Source organism: Crocuta crocuta, unplaced genomic scaffold (assembly GCF_008692635.1).
Source record: "Crocuta crocuta isolate KB4526 unplaced genomic scaffold, BGI_CrCroc_1.0 scaffold213, whole genome shotgun sequence".
NCBI lineage: Eukaryota > Metazoa > Chordata > Mammalia > Carnivora > Hyaenidae > Crocuta > Crocuta crocuta.
The window spans coordinates 4157626-4177301 of NW_027529442.1; the positions used below are offsets into that span (position 1 = coordinate 4157626).

Below are 19676 nucleotides of genomic sequence, written 5' to 3' on the forward strand. Positions count from 1 at the left end.
TTCCTGTTACTTTAGCATAGAGTGAAAATCTCCTACCATGGCCTACAAGCTCATGCATGGTCTTATCCATCATGCCTTTTCTTCGTCCTTAGGTGGAGCCTCATTCCCTACCGGCCTCTCTGGTCCAGCCACACTGGACTTCCCTGTAGTCTCTCCTGATCACCACACTCCCTCCTGCCCCTGCGATCAGTACAGGATATTTCTTCTGCCCACAATAGGGATCCTTAGACCTTTCATCTACTTACTTCTACTCATCATCCAGCTTCACTTCCCCTGGGATGCCTCGCTGATCTCCTGGAATGATATCAATCTCATAGCATCCCCTTGCATGGTACTGTTGACAGGTGTGACTTTTTTTTTTTTTTTTTGCATGATCACTTGATTAATATGTCTTTCCAGCTAAGCTGTNCATCAATCTCATAGCATCCCCTTGCATGGTACTGTTCACAGGTGTGACTTTTTTTTTTTTGCATGATCACTTGATTAATATGTCTTTCCAGCTAAGCTGTCTGAGATCAGAGTCCATGTCTGGTTTTGTTCACTGTCGTGTCCTCAGTACCTTGTAGAACGTCTGGCCTGTAGTAGGCACTCAAATATTTGTTGAATGCATGAATGGTTTCACATCTACATACGATAACACCAGCAGCAAAAAGCTCTTCTAAAAGTACATTAAATAGTTGTCATGGAGTGAATGACAATAGTAACTGTGGGCAAGTGATTGTTGCTTAGGAAGGACCAACACACAACAGGCAACAAAAGTATGTGTGGCTGTATGCACAGTACCCAGGACCAAGCACTCCACTTGGAAGGGGACCCCAGTGCTTCTGCAGCCCCAACATCCACTTTAGCACCTAGGAAAATGCCCAAAAGGTCAGTGACACGTGGCTCTCCTTTATTGAGTTTTATTTAAGCTTGCAGGTGCATTTGCAAAGAGTTCCTGTCAATCTGATGACCAAGAAATTGCAAATTTGGTGCTTATCACCCACCCCAACCAAGCTTTAAATTGAATTGGAGAAACAAAGGGAACAAATATGCAGCTTTGATTGCAAACTGAAAAGATGATACAATTAACACAAATATCTTTGATTGCCTCTTGAGAAACATTTGTAAATCAAAATTAGCAAGGATTTTAGCTGTATAACAAATACTTGCAGATTATCCATGACAGAGGGAAATTGTTTCATATCATTCAAATGTGCCAAATTATGGCTAATAAGTGAAAAATATTCTTTTTTATGTAATTTTATTTAGGAGATGTCCTGTAGTTTGAAAACCTTTCTTAAATACTTAACAGGGGCTAGGTAGTACTCTGCTAGGTGGGGGTAAGTGTTGGGAGGGGGAGATTTTGAGATAAGCTGCATAGCTCTTGCTTTCAAAGTTCTCACAGACTAATGGAGGCGATCATGACAATAGGAAACAACACAAGCCATGTTGCAGGTGCACTGTTTGCAAAGTGAAAAGACAGCACGCTGTATGAAGGAGATAATAAGGCTGCAAGGTTTCTAGAAAATTAGGAGGAACTCAACGAGAAGATGATAAAAGGTCTAAAATATCTTGGAGTCCAGCTTCCTAATTTTACAAATAAGAAAAATGAGGCCCCTCAAGGTGTGATGAGCTCCTGACTAGTTAATGCCAAAACCAGATCTTCAACCCTAAAATTTCCTTTAAGGAGTTGTCAAAGGTATGACCAAGTACTATGGTTCTTATTGGCTTTCTCAAAAGCCATTGGGGGTTGAAATATAGATCAAATTTGACTTGCAATTTGTAAGGGGGCAAGATTCATCTTCCTGCCTCCTATCTGGCCCCTTGACCAATCTTTTTCTGACACATCAGGTGAAATAACTTCCCCAAATGCAAATCTGATCATGCCATTCCCTTCCTTCCCACTGCTATTAGGATAAGGCCCAGAGTCCTTCATAGGATTCGGCATGCTCTGGGGCTGGCCCTTGACTGCAGGCTCACCTTCCACCACCATCTGCGCCCTTATCCAGGTTTTAGCCACTCTGTGCTTCCTTTGCTTCTTTGATCATGCCCTGCATTCTCCCATTTCAGGGCCTTAACACACACTGTTGCCTCTGTTTGGAACACTCTTCCTCCTCCTTCACCTACTCCTCGGATAAAATGCCATTACCCTGACCTGAAGACTGGGTCAGTTCTTCCCTGCCCTCTGTAAATGCTCTGCCCCTCCTCTTTATTGAATTACCTGTTTAAAGTCTGTTTTCTGCTCTAGATTTTAAGCCCCAAGAGTGCAGGAATGTGTCTCTGTCATTCACTGATGCATCCACTCCCCCCACCCCCCAGCACAGTACGTAGATTCTTAGGTAGGCTCAGCTCCCGGAATAAATAAATAAACTTCAAATCCTTAGCGTTTTATGGAACAAGAAGTTCTTTTCTTCTTTTTCATGTGACAGTCTAGAATGGGGATTCCAAGTCTGTGGCAGATTTACTCCATGTAGCCAGGTAGGACCCAGGATAATGATGCTTTTGGTTTTAACCTGTGGGTTCCAAAGTGCCATTGATAATTTCTATGTTAGTCAGCTGGAAATAAGAAAGAACAGAGAAGAGCTCACATGAAAGGTGATCCCTCTTTTCTGCTCCTTTTCCATTGGAGGGAATTTAGTCATGTGGTTACATGAATGCAAGAAAGACAAGGATGTGTGGTGGGCTAGGCACACTCAAGCACTTCTTTCCTATGTGGCCAGGAGGAAAAGGAGTTTGAAAGACAGATGGCTGCTCCACTGGAAAGTTCATTGAAAGTTTACTGAAAGTAAATTAATTTTTAAATCATTGTATTGCTTCACTTCCAAAGCAGATATGAATACCTAATCCCCAAAATCATTATGTTTCTTTCATTTTGTTGGCAGCATTTCAATATCCAAGCAACTGGCTTCAATGAAAGGTAAGACACGGAGTGACTGGGATGTATGTATTTCTCCTCTACCATGATCGCACACCAAGAATTAAAAAGAACAGGACAGTAAAGAATGCCGGATATGTAAGAGAATTTGTGGATAAATCATCAAATATCCATGTTCTTTTTACAGATTTGAGAACTGAAGTCCGGTGATAGCAATTAGTCTGCCCAAATGTAGTCCATTAAAGGCCAAGCTGAGAGCATGGGTCCCATGACTCCTAATTCAATGTTCTTACCATATGCCCAGTTTCCTGTCTATGGACAGCATCCTCAGTATGTCAATAGCAACACCATCAAGATCTAACTCATGAACAGTCATTGGAACTCAGAATGCAATCAACCCCCACTGCCCCTTGTTGATCGAGTGAAAATACAGTGTGGCCAACTCTAAAAATGTAAATATTTACCCTCAGAATTCAACTTTATAGGTAAAATATTTTTAGAACCAACAATATTGTCATGGAGGGAACAATATAAGAAAAAACCCATTCATATACTTGGATCATTATCTTATTCCAAAATCTGTGGGTTTAAAATGTTTACAGAATAACAAGCATGAACGGATATTACTATACTGAAATTGTTTTTCTTCCTAAATGGCTGACTAATGTCTCCAATGGAGACTCTTTGTATTTTTACTTATATAAATCTCCATCTTGAGGTAACTATCGTTTGTATACTATCACAAGAAGCCTATGACTTCTGTTTTACAATATACACAATTTCAGATACTTGTGATAATTGTCCCACATTTCTAACACAACTTATCCTTTCTAGGAGGTTGAGGGGAGTAGTAAGTCTCTCCATCACCCTCACTGCCACACACACACACACACACACACACACACACACACACACACACACCATTCTTAACATGAGACTCCTAGCATTGGACCATTGGGCCACATTTATTCCCATGTCCTAAAAAACACAGGATAAACGTGGCTCATCTTCCCAGAACATGTTTTATTGAATGACAAGTAGTTTTAAATGTTATCCATTGAAATAAGGCATGGAGAGAGGATGGAATAAAGGTTAATAGGATCCCACATTTTCTTTGCTGGCTACCTGGGCATATGACCTCGACCTCTTGAGGGTGGGAGTGGGGGTTGAGTACCTCTTTGCCTCTAGCATTGAAAGCAGTTTTGTAGCAGAAAAGTTAGAGAAGCACTAGCGTACTGGGGAAACTGACCTAGAGAGAAAAGAACAGACACCCAGTTTTCTTTCTTGTCACACACTACCTATGTGAACTTAAGCAGACCACTTCTCTACCATGAGTCTCCATTGCTCTGTTTGCAAAAATAACTAGTATTAGGAAAAGTTCTAAAACGAGGTGACTTTGACACCTTACTGTACTGACAGGCATGTTTCTGTTACACTAGAGTGGCAGAAACTTGCTCAATCCAACGTTTGGATCCCCATCCCACGTTCAGGGAAGGTGAGGAGAAGGAGGTAGAGGATTGTTCTGAAGTTCCAGTCAGCTCAGTCCAACACACATATACTGAGGCCCACAACACGCCAGGGCCTGGGAATGAGTATACAGATAAATACAATGTAGTACCTGCCCTCAGAGCATGCAGTGTAGAACTGCTCTGTCCATTAGAGCAGCCATTAGCCCCATGTAGGTACTGAGCACTGAAATGTCCTATAAGTGTAATAGATATGTCAGATTTAAGAGATGTAGTAGAAAAAAAAAAAGGTAGCCTATCTCAATTTGTTTAGATTAATCACGTGTTGAAATGATAATGTTTTTAAAAATTTTTTAATGTTTGTTTATTTTTGAGAGAGAGAGAGACAAACTGAGCATGAGCAGGGGAGGAGCAGCGAGAGAAGAAGACATATAATTGGAAGCAGGCTCCAAGTTCTGAGCTGTCAGCACAGAACCTGACACGGGGCTCAAACTCACGAACTGTAACATCATGCCCTGAGTCAAAGTCACACACCTAACTGACTGAGCCACCCAGGTGTCCCGAATTATAATATTTTTTAATACATTGGGTTAAAGAAAATGTGTTATGAAAATAATTTTATATGTTTCCTTTTACTTTGTTAATGTGGCTACCAGAAATGTTTAGATATCATTACGACTCACATTACATTTCTTTCGGACAGCACTGATCTAGAAGGAAATTTAGACAGATGAAGAGTGTTATAGTGTGAGGGTTATGATAAATTTATGTCCAGGGAAGTCGAGAAACACAAAGGAGGGACATTTTGCCCAATCTGAGGGGTTGGGAAAGAGTCCTACAGAATCCACTGCCTGAAAAACAATATTTGAAGGCAGTGTGCATCATGGCGAGGGACCAGACAGGCTGTGTGAACTTGAGCAGGCTACTTAACCCTCCTGTGGCTCAGTTTTCTTATCTATAAAGTGGAGATGACACGGGAGCCTATGTATGAAGACTGATGTGAGAATTAAGTGAGTTGAAGCCTGTACCTCCTACAGAGGGAGGACTGACACGTAGAATACTAGCTCCGTAATCATTCATTACAATTGTCCTCCTCAACGCAAGCACCAGGAGATTTAGAATTGCTCTGTTGATATTGCTCATGGTTCTATCTCCAGAAGTAGGACAGAGACTGATAATAAATATTTGCCAAAAAGTACTTGTTGGGAGAAGAGAGTGACTAAGGGGACTACACACAGTTTAGTATTATTAAAGCGTAAAAAGTGAGGTAGGAAATAGCAGGAGAGGTCGGCATGAAGTGCCTGGTTTAACACCCTCTCCAACACACCCCTTCCAAAGGCAAGAAAGCTGATAAAAGATGCTGTAAGAGAAACATCAACCCCTTGCATTTTTAATAGTACTTAGCCCTGTACAATATGCTTTCACATATTTGCTCACAACTCTGGGAGGCAGACGGGAATTCAAAGGCGACATGCTGGGTTTATTAAGGGAAGAACCCAGCCATAAAAACAGAAAAACAAAACATCTCACAAAGTATTATATCAGTGTTGGTAAGATAACCAGAGTGCCTAGTTAACTTTCATGTGTAATGTTTTCTCATTCAGTTTTTACTATGAACATATGTTATTTTATAGTCAGGAGAAAAAATGCCTGCTGGGTTTAAAAGAATGGAGGAGAAGGAAGAGGAGTTGGCCAGCCCAGATGGAGTCTGCGTCTAGAAGGCAACCAGACCTCAACTTCCTCGGAGGATTGGAAAATGTCTGGTTCCACAGACTCTATGGAGGTGGCCTTACACAGAGATATTCCAAAGTGGCAGATCTTTCTGTGGTCTTTGAAGCCAGACAGACTTTCAAATCTTTCCTCTGCCACTTCTGAGCAATGTGACCTTAAAACTCTTAATCTCTCCATGTGTCAGTTTCCAATATGTAAAATTGAGACACAAATAGTACTTACCTCTGTGGGTTTTACTAAGCATTAAATAAGATTATGTTTGAAAGGCACCTGGCACATGGTAAACAAGTAAGGTGTCTGTCATTATCTGCAGGCGCACTCCAGCCTGGACATAAACCCCTTCCTCTCCAGAGAGAGCCTGGAGAGCAAGAGGCTACTGTCCCCCATGACCCAGTAGAGCAGCTCATACTAAAGCCTTCCCTAATTTATTCTTGATTATTAATCAATAAATCAACTGGCCAAAATTATAGAAGGAATATTTACCTCTTAAGGAATTAAGGTATTTCCTCTAAGCAATTTGCTTCTTAAAGACAGAATAAATGGAGTTTATTTTTTAGACACTTAAATTCAAAGTTATCACCATATAGCATCCCACCTCCTCAAGCACACACCCCAGAAAAGACAGACACAAGCTAGAGGCATATACTTATCTCTGTAGACTTTGATGAGCAGCGAGGTTTTGGGTAATTGAGGAGAATCTCAATTCTGACTGTGAGTTTCACAGGGAAGAGGTGGTTAAGGATGTGGGGGCTGGGGAGAAAAGGCTAAAAATAAAATTCAAAGAAGCAGGGAATATTCTGAGGTTGGAGTTCTAGGTTAGACATAGGCCCAGCCACTGGACAAGCAGACAGAAGGGGGAAATGTCCGGCACAACCATAGACAGATGAGACTGAGGCTCAGAAACCAGGGAAGAAATCAGGGACTAAGAAGCTGAGGACACAGATTCGGCAGACATTCATTCCATGAATATACGTGAAGCATGTACTATGTGCCAGGCATTACTCTAATGCATTACTCTCATGTTCCACAGAGAACAAGACAGGAAAAAAAAATCTCTGTCTTCATGAGGCTCATGTTTTTGACAAGGATTCAAATTCAAGCTCTGCACTTACTAGCAGTGGGTCCTCAGCAAGGTCACATCCTTTCGTCATCTGTAAAGTGCGATGATGATACTGTGTTCCTGAAGGAAGGGTCGACGCAGTAAAGAGAGCAATTCTCATCAAATTTCTCTTAAAGCTGGGGCGTCGGGGTGGCTCAGTTGGTTAAGCATCGAACTCTTGGTTTCGGCTCAGGTCATGATCTCACAGTTCATACATGAGTTCAAGCCCCACATCGAGCTCTGTGCTGACAGCACAGAGCCTGACTGTTGTTCTCCCTCTCCTCTCTCTCTGCCCCTCCCCAAACATTCTCCCTCTCTCTCAAAATAAATAAACAAATTTTAAAAAGATTTCTCTTTTAATATATATATAGTCATAAAATAGCCAAAATAATTTTGAAAAAGAAGAAAGTGGGGGACTCACTCTCCTCCATTTTAAGGCTTATGATATGGCTACAGGAATCAAGGAAATATGATGTTGAGAGAGGGACAGATCAGTGGAACAGAATGAGGAACCCAGAGATGGACCCATACAAATATGCCCAACTGATTTTTGACAAAGATGCGAAGCAATTCAGCAAAGGAAGTATAGTATTTTTAACAACTGATGCCATTGGTCATCCACAGGTTAAAAATATGAACCTCCCACAAAGTCTTATACCTCCCATAAAAATGAACTCAGAATGAGTTAATCCATGAACTATGGATTTAAATGTAGAGCATAAAACGATAAAACTTCTAAATTCACGTTGGACAACTCTTTTGGAAGAAGAAACATTGATAAATCAGACGTTATAAAAATTAGAAACAATTCCTCTACAAAAGGTCTCAAGGATTCAAAAAGTCAACAATTTATGGACTGGGAGAAAATATTTGCAAAGAAAAAGCCGGATGCCTCTCCCTAGGCTGAAAGCTCCGTGTGCTCTAGTTCTGCCTGCTTTCCTAATCAAACACTCTCCGAGGTTTCAGTCACAGCTGTCTCCTTTCAGTGGCCCAGATGTGCCACACTCCTTGTCATCTGAGCCTTCACTATTCTGCTTGAGCTTAGGACATTCAGCACAACCCTGATCCCAGCCTGACTACCCCACCCCAACCCTTTTATGTGGCAGGATCCTTCTCATCCATTCGGTCTTGGCTTCAATGTTCACCTATCTACTGACAGAGACCTCCAAGGCCACCTATCTAAGTAGTTTTCCTCCCAGATGTAATTTTTCTTAATGTTTTATTCATTTTCTGAGAGAGCGTGTGTGATCGGGAGAGGGACAAAGAGAGAGGGAGACACAGAACCTGAAGCAGGCTTCAGGTTCTAAGCTGTCAGCACAGAGGAGCTCAAATTCACAGACCGTGACCTGAGCCATTAGTCAGATGCTTAGACAACTGAATCACCCAGGCACCCCCCAAGATGTAATTTTTAAAAAAATTGTTTTTGTCTCTGTGCCTTCTTTGCTTCATACATCACAAGTTATGAATCCATATGTTATATATGTATATGGAGAAATAATTATTGAATATATATAAAAACAAATATATATGCATATGCACATGTCTTCTTGATTATTATTATCTCACTAGATTGTATAAGGGCAGAGGCCACCTTTGGGTGCTGAGCCAACTTAGGAAAATATTAGAAATATCGTAAGTGTTCAATTCAAAAGTCATGTTAGTTTGTCTGATCATCATTCTTTGTATGAACAATTGTTGCGTAGAACCCGGGCTAAAAATGGTAGGATTTTGTTTTTCTTTTTTTCTTTTCTTTCCTTTTCTTTTCTTTTCTTTCCTTTTCTTTTCCTTTTCCTTTTTCTTATTCATTCATTAAATTGCATATCCTAGCACCTACTATATAGCAGGAATTCATGTTGGTCCCTAGGAATACAGTGATGAAGAAAGGTGTGATCCCTGGCCTCACGGAGCTTGCAGTGTAGCTGAGAAGAAAGACTATTAGAAATGCAATANTGGGCTAAAAATGGTAGGATTTTGTTTTTCTTTTTTTTTCTTTCCTTTTCTTTTCTTTTCTTTCCTTTTCTTTTCCTTTTCCTTTTTCTTATTCATTCATTAAATTGCATATCCTAGCACCTACTATATAGCAGGAATTCATGTTGGTCCCTAGGAATACAGTGATGAAGAAAGGTATGATCCCTGGCCTCACGGAGCTTGCAGTGTAGCTGAGAAGAAAGACTATTAGAAATGCAATAACTGGAGCACCCGGGTGGCTCAGTCGGTTAAGTGTCCAACTTTGGCTCAGGTCGTGATCTCATAGTTCATGGGTTCAAGCCCCATGTTGGACTCTGTGCTGACAGCTCAGAGCCTGGAGCCTGCTTTGGATTCTGTGTCTCCCTCTCTCTCTCTGCCCCTCCCATACTCATGTTCTGTGTGTGTGTGTCCCTCTCTCTCAAGAATAAATAAACATAATTTTAAAAAAATACAGTAACTATAACATGAGAGAAGTTCTATAATAGAGGGTGTGCTAGAGCCGCAGAGGACAGAGAATATACAAAATTTTTTCACTGTACCTTGTGCAGTTCTCAGTGTCCACCGGGTGCTACCCACTGGAAAGGAATGGGTTAGCATCACCCTTTCAAGGAGTTTAAACCAGAGAAACCAGCTGGGAAAGCACTATGCTTGAGGCTTTAGGTCAAAGAGGTCCCTTATCCATCATGATATCAAAGAGTTGGTTTTGGATGCCATTCTCCTTTGTCACACTGGCCTAAAGTGGTGCTTTGATTGACATAGAATATAAACTCCACAAGAGCAAGACTTTGTCTTAGTGTGGTGTCCTCAGTGCCAGGGACTGAGGCTAGCACCTAGCAGTCACCTTTAAATATTTTGCAGATCAGAAAACAATGGTGAGAGAGGTGAGGTCTTTACCCAAGGTCACATGACAAGCAGGTGGTAAATCTCATCCTAATTCTACTAATTTTTATTGCTCCTGAAGGAACTTTTGTTTCAGTTATTTAAAGATCCAGTGTCAGATGTCCCTACATCCTACTCCAGAGAGGGGACAAAGAGTCCAAGGACAGAGCCACATTGACATACATCTTCCAACCCTACTCATCCCAGTTCCTTCAGAAAATAGAACCCTGTGTCTGAGGAAGAACCATTTCTAACCTAGACTACATCATTGTACATTTCTTCCCTTACAGCTCTCAGGAAGGGCTCGGATCTGGAAAAAGCCATTGCCACCATCGCTCTGATTTTCAGAAACTCTTCTGACCATGACGGTAAACTTGGAAAAGCTACTGCCAAAAATCTGCTGCAAACCCAATTTAGGAATTTCACAGAGGTGAGAGAATTAACAGGCATAAAGAAACAGGAGCCACACCATAATGGCTGGCCCAAAGAGCCCACAACTGCAGCTATTATATTGTTTCATTCAACAAATGTTTAATGAACACCTACCATTTGCCAGGAAGTGAGCTGATCACTGAAGTTAATGCAATGAACAAGCTAAAAATCCAGCAGAGTCGAGGGGTGCCTGGGCACCTCAGTAGGTTAAGTGTGGGTCACTTGATTCAGCTCAGGTCATGATTTCACAATTTTGTGAGTTCAAGCCCCACATCAGGTTCTGTGCTGGCAGCACAGAGCCTACTTGGGATTCTCTCTTTCTGCCCCTCCCCCATTTATTCTGTCTCTCTTAAAAATGAATAAATAAGCTTAAAAATAAAAAATAAATCCAGCAGAGTAGAGAGATATGCTGAGAAGGTCATTAGAAATATTAAAAAAAAAAAAAGAAATATTGAAATAACCATGAAACAATTTCTTTACTGAAAGAGTAAAACAGAGGGACCCTCTTGGAACAGTCAGTCAAAGAAGCTCTCCCAGAAAACAAAGGCATAGCTGAGATCTGAAGAGTGAGCAAGAGTTAGTTATGCAAGGGATGAGGGTGGGCACTGAGAATGATAACATTCCAAGCTGAGGGAATGGTAGATGCAAAGTCTGTGAGTCAGGTTAATGACCTGGGAGGGCCAGGAAGTAGTTGGTGAGATGGGAAAGGAAAGTAGGAAGCACTAGGAGATGAGGCTGAGGAGGTGGGAAGAAGGCAAATTACAAAAGCATAGCATGAGGGCAGGAGGAAGCCAGGAATGCTTTCTAAGTCAAGGATGAAGAAATTACATCACCTCCAGATGGGATTGGGGTAGGGCTGGGGTTGGGACAAAGAAAGAGCATCTGTGAGGAAGCAATCCAAACAGAGGACAATGATGTTGGGACTTGGGTGGTGAATTTTAGAGACATCTGGAAGGTGGAATGAACAGGAGAGACATCTGGAAGCTGATAACTGATTGGCTGTAGTATTGAAGGACACGAGGAGCAAATTATGGCACTCCAGTTTCCGACTGTGGGAAGAAATGGGTTGGTGGCCTTATTCCCAGAGTAATCAAAGATTGGAGAATAAGCATATTTGAGGTGAGGTGGGGTGGAAGAAGTGATGAGTTCCATCAGAATGTGTCAATTCTAAGATATCAATGAAACATTCCAGAGGAGAAAGAGAGCAACGGAACCTATGACTTGGGAGGTCAGAATAAAGATTTGTGTTCACAATATAGAAGTCAGAGTTAGCAGTAGATGAACAGTCACTGACCTGAAAAGAGTGACCTAAATTACCTAGAGGAATATTTCCCAACCTTTAGTCATTTGAATACTGCCTTCAATATTTTTCCTATGTCTGCCTATAGTCTGTATTAAAATTCACTTAGAACTTTTTTCTTTAAGTTAACTCTCTATTTAAATAAATTATTTTATAAGAATACTTTATGGGGCGCCTGGGTGGCTCAGTCAGTTGGGCATCTGACTTCAGCTCCGGTCGTGATCTCACGGTTCATGGATTCAAGCTCTGCGTCGGGCTCTGTGCTGACAGCTAGCTCAGAGCCTGGAGCCTATTTCAGATTCTATGTCTCCCTCTCTCTCTGACCTTCCCCTTCTCATGCTGTCTGTCTCAGAAATAAATAAAACGTTAAAAAAAGTACTTTATCACTGACACACCTGGAGGGCTCAGTTGGTTAGACATCCAACTCTTGATTTTGGCTCAGGTCATGATCTCACGGATCGTGAGTTTGAGCCCTGCATCTGGCTCTGCACTACCAGGACAGAGCGTGCTTTCTATTCTCTCTCTTCCTCTCCTGGTCTCTCTCTCTCAAAATAAATAAATAAACTTAAAAAAGAGAATACGTTATCACTATTCTAAATGTTAATTCAATGGGTAAAACTAGAAGGTAAAAGAATAGATGACTATTAATTTGCATTTAATATTTCTTCCTGCCTCACCTAAAACTGCATTTCATTCTACAAGCTTGCTTTGGGAAATGCTGGCCAAGAGGAAATACCTAAGAAGAAAAGAGGAGTTCATGCAGAGTCTAAACCACCAATATTTATTAGTAGGTATAGCAAGAAAAAAACCTAAAAGAAAGCAATCTCTAAAGTTCTATGTGTATTCTGAGATACTAAAAAAATAAGTATTATAATTCCATGAAAAGATAAATGTATTGGCTCTAGCATATGACAGTTATATCTGGTGTCATCCACAGGGGGAAGTTGGACCAAGGGAATAACTTCCTGTGAATCTTTGATTATTTCAAAAGACTGTGTGAGAAACTTACTTTTTTATTCTACAAATAAGTGATTTTATAAAAACTCAATTTCGTAGAAACAGAGAATAGAATGTGGTTGCCGGGGGTTTGGGGGAGGGTTAGTGAAGTGATGTGGGTCAAAAGGTACACATTTTCTCTCTCTCTTTTTTTAATTGTAATTTATTTTGAGAGAGAGAGAGAGAGCGAGATAGGGGCAGAGAGAGGGAGAGAGAGAGAATCCCAAGCAGTGACCACGCTGTCAGCAAAGAGCCCATTGTGAGGCTTGAATTTACGAACCATGAGATTCTGACCTGAGCCAAGATCGAGAGTCAGACATTTAACCAATGGAGCCACCCAGTCTCCCCAAAGGGTATACACTTTCAATTACAGGAAGAATAAGTATTATTTGTATTATTCTTTGAATTTTTTTAAGAAAAATTTTTTTTTAGCTAGAAGTGTCAGGCAGAATTTGATAAGTGGTAGAAAGTTCTAGGGAGCCTTTAAGGAAAGCGTGGGTGAATAAATCCTGAAACACTTGCCTACGTCAGAGGCCAAACGAGATGACATACTCTAGGAAGAAAAAGACCTCCTACTGGGTGGCTGGGCAGGTCTTCAGAGAAAGATGAGGACCCAGCAGAGGGTCATCACCTCCTCCAACCCTCCCCTGATGTGCTGAGATAGTTCCCAGGCCCCGTGGATGCCTGAGACCATGGACAGTACCAAACCCTCTATAGACTGCTTTTCCTAATGCACACACACCTTATGATAAAGTTTCTTTTATAAATTAGATGCAGTAAGAGACTCATAATAAGAACTAATGATAAAATAGAACAACTATAACAATATACTCTAGTAAAAGTTATGTGAATGTGGTCTTTTCCTCAGAATACCCTATGGAACTGTATTTACCCTTCTGGTGGGCATGTGAGATGATAAATTGCCACCCGATTGACAGGAAGGTAAAGGAAATAAGCACTGTGACATCAATGTAGGCTTCTATTGACTTTCTGATGATTCATCAGAAAGAGAATGGTTGTTTCCAGGTCACAGCTGACAGAGGTAACTCGAACTATGGAAAGAGAAACTTCAGACAAGGGAGTTACTTCTGTTATTCATTATCTCTTCTGAGAACAGCCAAGGGAAAAAGAAGGTTAAAGCCAAATCGTGTCCCAGTGCAGGTTAAAACTTGAGAAAGGCAGATTTCATTCTTTCTCATTGCCATGTAGTATTCCATGGTATAGATAAANCCGGCAGCAGACCTATCCAGGCCTCATGTGACGTCCTCCTCTCTGCTCAAGATGAGAGGCACCAGAAAGCAGAAGTTAAGGTTAAGTGATAGCTTAACCTTACAGAGCAAATATGAAGAGTAATGTCATAATGCTGCCTTGAACCTAACACTCGGCTCTGTGAGAGTCCTTAGGGCAGGTAGGGGCACACACGTCAATGGCAGAAAACAGCAGCCCCTTAGTGACTAACTGGGCCGTCTCCTACATCCCTATAAGGAGCTCTCTGGTCAACTGAGATGGCTCTTTTAGCTGAGGCCTGGGTTCTGAGGGGACCATCTCCTTTCTCACAAGCCTAACATCATTTGGGGGGATCTTAACACTCCATAGTCAGAGAAAATCAAACTGAGCATTTAAACACCCTGTTAAGAAAATACAGAAACAAGATGGCTGGTCAGGCTCTGAGAGGGCTGGACATGGGTCAGCTCCCATGCACTTAAAATACACAGAACAAAAGAGAAAAAGATCTACAGCCACCTCTGACCTTTGAGCAGTGTGTCCTTCCACTAGTAAGTAGTCCTATCTTGTCATGGATCCCACCATTTCCACAGAGCACTCAGCTGTCCGGGAGTGAGGCAGGAGAAGCTCTTTTTGCCTTCACTGTTAGGTGTGACCTCTCGAGGACAACCAGTCTAGAGAGACCAGAATGGTCTAGCCTGCAAGAGGAATGTATCATCCTTCCTAAAGTGCCCTTAGTCATTGCTGTGATGGCTTTTTACAGCTAGCACATGCGTGAGCATTTGGGGTTGAACTAAATGCAAACGTAGCTCAGAATACCAGAGAATGGAATAACCTTAATGTTTTTAATGCCACTTGGGAAGATCTTTCACAAGCTGTGGTTGGAAACTAAAAAGCCTCTTCGTGTATGTCTTACTCATATGTTTCCCTTCAATCTATTTATGAGGACTATGGATTTGGGTGTGATTTAGGATCAAACTAAATGCTGAACAGTTTTCCAAAGCTCAGATTTTTCTATTAGCATTTTTTAATTTCATATTTCAAGATAATTTTATTGTTCAGTGGAACATGGAGTGAATACCTCTCATAACAAAGAGACTATATGTTGAAATTCTGAAAATGTAACATATCTGTATTTCTAGAGAAGCAGATAATTAACAGTTAAGAGTGTGGGCTCCAGAATCAGAAGGCCAAGACTATGAACCCTGGTTTCACACCAATAGCTGCCTAGGTTGGGGCAAATGACCTAATTCTCCCTGAGTCGTTGATGCTCATCTGTAAACTGAGGATAATAATTGGATATTCATAAGGTCACCTGGAAATTCAGTGAAATAACTCATGAAAAGATTTAACACAGTGCTCAATTGGTAGCTCTGGTAGCAACTTGAGATGATATTGTTACTAACATGTTATGATATGTTATAACATGTTAATAACACATTTCTTAATTGCTTGTTATCTGTAAAACTAAGGTGGCACAATGAATTCGGTTTTTATTTATTCTTTATTCTTACAGGGACAAGAAGCAAAACCAAAATACAAAGACCTCCTTTCTGAACTCGACGAGCACACTGAAAATAAACTTGATTTTGAGGATTTCATGATTTTGCTCTTAAGCATCACTGTAACTTCAGAGTTGCTACAAAATATATGGAGTGTAAAAATCATGAAGTAAACAGCTTTAAATATTCAATTAGAGCACCTGGGTGGCTCAGTCAGTTAAGCCTTCAACTTTGTCTTGGGTCATGATCTCACGGTTCACAAGTTTGAGCCCCGCTTCAGGCTCTGTGCTGAGAGCTCAGAGCCTGGAGCCTGCTTCGGATTCTGTCTCTCTTACTCTCTGCCCCTCCCCTACTCACACTCTGTCTCTCTCTCTCAAAAATGAATAAACATTTAAAAAATTAAAATATGCAATTAAACAATATAATGGCAGTAGACTGTTAAATGATTAAAGACTTTTCCATTTTTTTTTTTTACAAATAGTTTATTGTCAAATTAGTTTCCACATAACACTCAGTGCTCATCCCCAAAGTGCCCTCCTCCATGCCCCTCCCCCCCTCCCCCCCACATCCATCAGTCCTCAGTTTTTGTCAGCATTCAAGAGTCTCTCATGGTTTGCCTCTCTCCCTTTCCCCCACCATTTCCGCCCTTCTTCTCCCCTTTTCCATTTTATTCTTAATTGAGCAATTAATCCCATGAATCTGGGATTGTCTGGAATGGTTCTGATTGCTAATATTTAGACCCAATAAAACTCCAAAAGTACATGCATACTCTTCAGGAATGTTTGAATAATATAGTCTCTGGGTGTTTTAGAATAAGATATAGATTTGATATGACTGAATATCAAATTGATTTTGCTTAGTCAATAGGGACTTAAAGTATTTTCCATATAGTCATTGAGTTATTCATTCATTCATTCATTTGCTAAGTGATATTTGTTGCACCTCTTCTGGATGGTACTGAGGATACAGTGATGCACTAGCGACATACTCTCTGCCCTGCAGACATGCCTGCAGAAGTCTAGCAGAAGAGGTGGACATTTAACAATGGATCAGTCAATTGCATATACAGTATAATTACAACTAGAAGAGCATCAGGATGCTAAAAGAGTTTATCACGTTACCTGAGCTCAAATTCAGAGAAGCTTTACTGACATTCTGCAAAAGGCAAAACTACATGGGAGCCAGGGCGGGGGGAGATCAGTGGTTGCCAGAACTGTGGGCGGGAAATGGAGTTGTCCACAAATGGGCACAAGGGAACTTTTAGGGATGCACAAGGGATGACAATGTTTTATATCTTGACTATGGTGGTGGTTACATGACTGGACACATTTGTCAGACTCTTAAAACTATACACTAAAAAGGGTAGTTTTGCTATGTGGGAATTCTACCTAAATAAACATGACTTAAAATCACAACACCCTAATATCCTTGTAATCTCTGTCAATTTTTTATTGTCAACCAACAGCTTTTTGAGAATATCTTCTAAAAGTGAGTATGGTTCAAGGACCCACACCCCCTATGTCCACGACTGTGTTCTCGAGTTTAAATTACACATGTGCACGCACACACACACACACGTAAATGCCTGAGCCTTCGAGACAGACGTTCACAAAGACTTTTCTACCCTTTTCTTCCTAGCCCAACATTGTAAGTCTCACACACATAATGTGAAGAAACCCTTTCAGGAGGGAGACTTTCACTTCTGGTGTCAATTTATAGTGTTCCCAATCCATCAAGACCTGACTCCTTCCTCCTTTCCACTTTCTAAACCTCAACCATTCTTTTTTTTTTAAAAAATATAATTTATTGTCAAGCTAACTAACATAAAGTGTGTAAAGTGTGCTCTTGGCTTTGGGAGTAGATTCCCATGATTCATCACTTACATACAACACCCAGTGCTCATCCCAACAAGTGCCCTCCTCAATGCCCATCACCTATTTTCTCCTCCCCTTACCCCCCATCAACCCTCAGTTTGTTCTCTGTATTTAAAGGTCTCTTATGGTTTGCCTCCCTCTCTGTTTGAAACTATTTTTCCCCTTTCATTTTCCCATGGTCTTCTGTTAAGATTCTCAAATTCCACATATAAGTGAAATGATCTGTGTCTTTCTCTGACTGACTTATTTCACTTAGCATAATACCCTCCAGTCCCATCTAAGTTGTTGGAAATGGCAAGATAGCATTATTTTTCATTGCTGAGTAGTATTATACTGTGTACATATATCCCACCTAATCCATTTATCAGTTGGTAGACATTTGGGTTCTTTCCATAATTTGGCTATTGTTGAAAGCACTGCCATAAACATTGGGGTACATGTGCCCCTATGAATCAGCACTCCTGTGTCCTTTGAATAGATTCCTAGCAGCGCTATTGCTGGGTTGTAGGGTAATTCTATTTTTAATTTTTTTGAGAACCTCCACACTGTTTTCCAGAGTGGCTGCACCAGTTTGCATTCCCAGCACAGTGAAAGAGGGTTCCCGTTTCTCCACATCCTGGCCAACATCTGTTGTTTCCAGAGTTTTTAATTTTAACCACTTTGACTGGTGTGAGGTGGTATCCCAATGTGGTTTTGATTTGTATTTCCCCAAACCTCAGATATTCTAAATGTAAAAGTTTACATACCACATAAGAAAAACCTCCAGACTTTACCCTCTACCATCATTTGAACAGGAGATACAAATGTCCAACAGGGCTCATACTAAATGCCAGGCACCATTTTAAGGGCTTTACAAATATTAACACCTTTAACCCCCATAACAACCCTCTGAGGTAGGTGTTAGTACTATCATCTTACAGATGAGGAAACTGTAACACAGAGGCTTTGATTTTCCCCAAAGTCATTTAAATGGCAAGTCTGAGAGTTTTCTGCCCTCTCTGTGAGTATTGCTAATTTTGTTTTAATATTAGCCTTTGTCGTGAGCAATAATATTATAATTCAACAAAAGTAACTGCACATTTCAGGCACCGTGTGAGGAAGAGGTATCAGCTGGGTCCTGGGGAACCATTTGGCATTCCTCAAATAGAACTCTGTGGGCTGCTCTCCCTCAAAGCCCTTTGTAGCCTAGTCACAAGTAGCTGAATATATGGCAGCCTTGGTGACCAATGAAAAGGTCAAATTCACACCTTTCAGGGAAAGAAAAAAGAGGCACTGTAATGAGGAATCTTGGAGCCATTCCAACCCTCTGGGCTCCCAGTAAGATTTTCTGAAAATCCATCCCAGATGGAAAGTCACGCTCCTCTGGGGAGGATATCAATTATAGAATCTATTTTAGCTTGATGCAAAGAATAATAATAGAGCCAAAGCACATGACGCACTAGTGACAGATAATCAATGAGCGTGATGCTAAGACACTAGAACACAAAGGCCCCCCCTCACTTCTTGGTGCTAGTCCCAAAACCATGAACTGTACTCTTAAGACAAAGGTGCCATCTTGAAATGTTACTGGTCAACATAGGTGAGACTGTGGAGGGAAATCTGTCTTGGGATTTCTTGGTTGCACGGAACAAAACCCATTTAGTCACACACATGCATATATACATACACACACACAAAGGGAAAAGGGATGGGTTGTAATTATCACCAAGGTACAGGGGCATGTAATGAAACGCAAGGTCAGACAATGCAATTAATGTGCACAAAGTACTGGAAACAGTCACTGAAAGCCAGGACAAGATTTTGCGCTTAGTTTCTCCAAATGAATTCGTTTCTTGTCTCTGCATCTGTCTACATGTGATCATTATTCTGCATTCTCTCCCTCCCCTTATCCCTCCCTTCCCCTCGCCTCATGCTTCCTCATTCTCATTTCTATCCCTATCCTAGCTCCCTTTTTATCTCTGTCTCTCGACCAGTTCTTTCCCTTTCTTGGCACAAGAGCAAACACAACATCCCCATTGCTAACTTCACCTCTCTCTTGATGCTCAGCAGACCCTCAGTAGCAGCTCAGAAACCCAATCCCAGTCCCCAGGAGAGCATCTGATTGTCTGCATTTGAGTAGGGACTCTTGATCTTGTGGTCTGCATACAGAGAAGCCAATCACATGAGCACTCAGCAGGAGCTGTGGTAACTGAGTCTTTGCAAAGTGGATGGGCAGATTCTCAAAGAAACAAGGGAGGAGGTGGGGAAGAAATAATTGACAGGGGAAATTAACAAAAATCCCTAATGCAGAATCTGTAACTTGGACCAGAGGGTGATGTTATTTGCTTCTCAGGTATAAGCTCAGTGAA

At 41.1% G+C, this 19676-nt stretch overlaps 1 protein-coding gene across 1 annotated transcript; it reads left to right on the forward strand.

The window, feature by feature from the left end:
* The first annotated feature begins 760 nt into the window (after window positions 1-760).
* On the forward strand, window positions 761-15871 carry SNTN (sentan, cilia apical structure protein). The gene is made up of 4 exons (XM_077760250.1): window positions 761-870; window positions 2865-2899; window positions 10291-10430; window positions 15469-15871. Exons 1-4 carry the CDS (start codon window positions 761-763, stop codon window positions 15625-15627), a joined length of 444 nt encoding a protein of 147 aa, XP_077616376.1. The 3' UTR covers window positions 15628-15871.
* Window positions 15872-19676: the final 3805 nt, after the last annotated feature.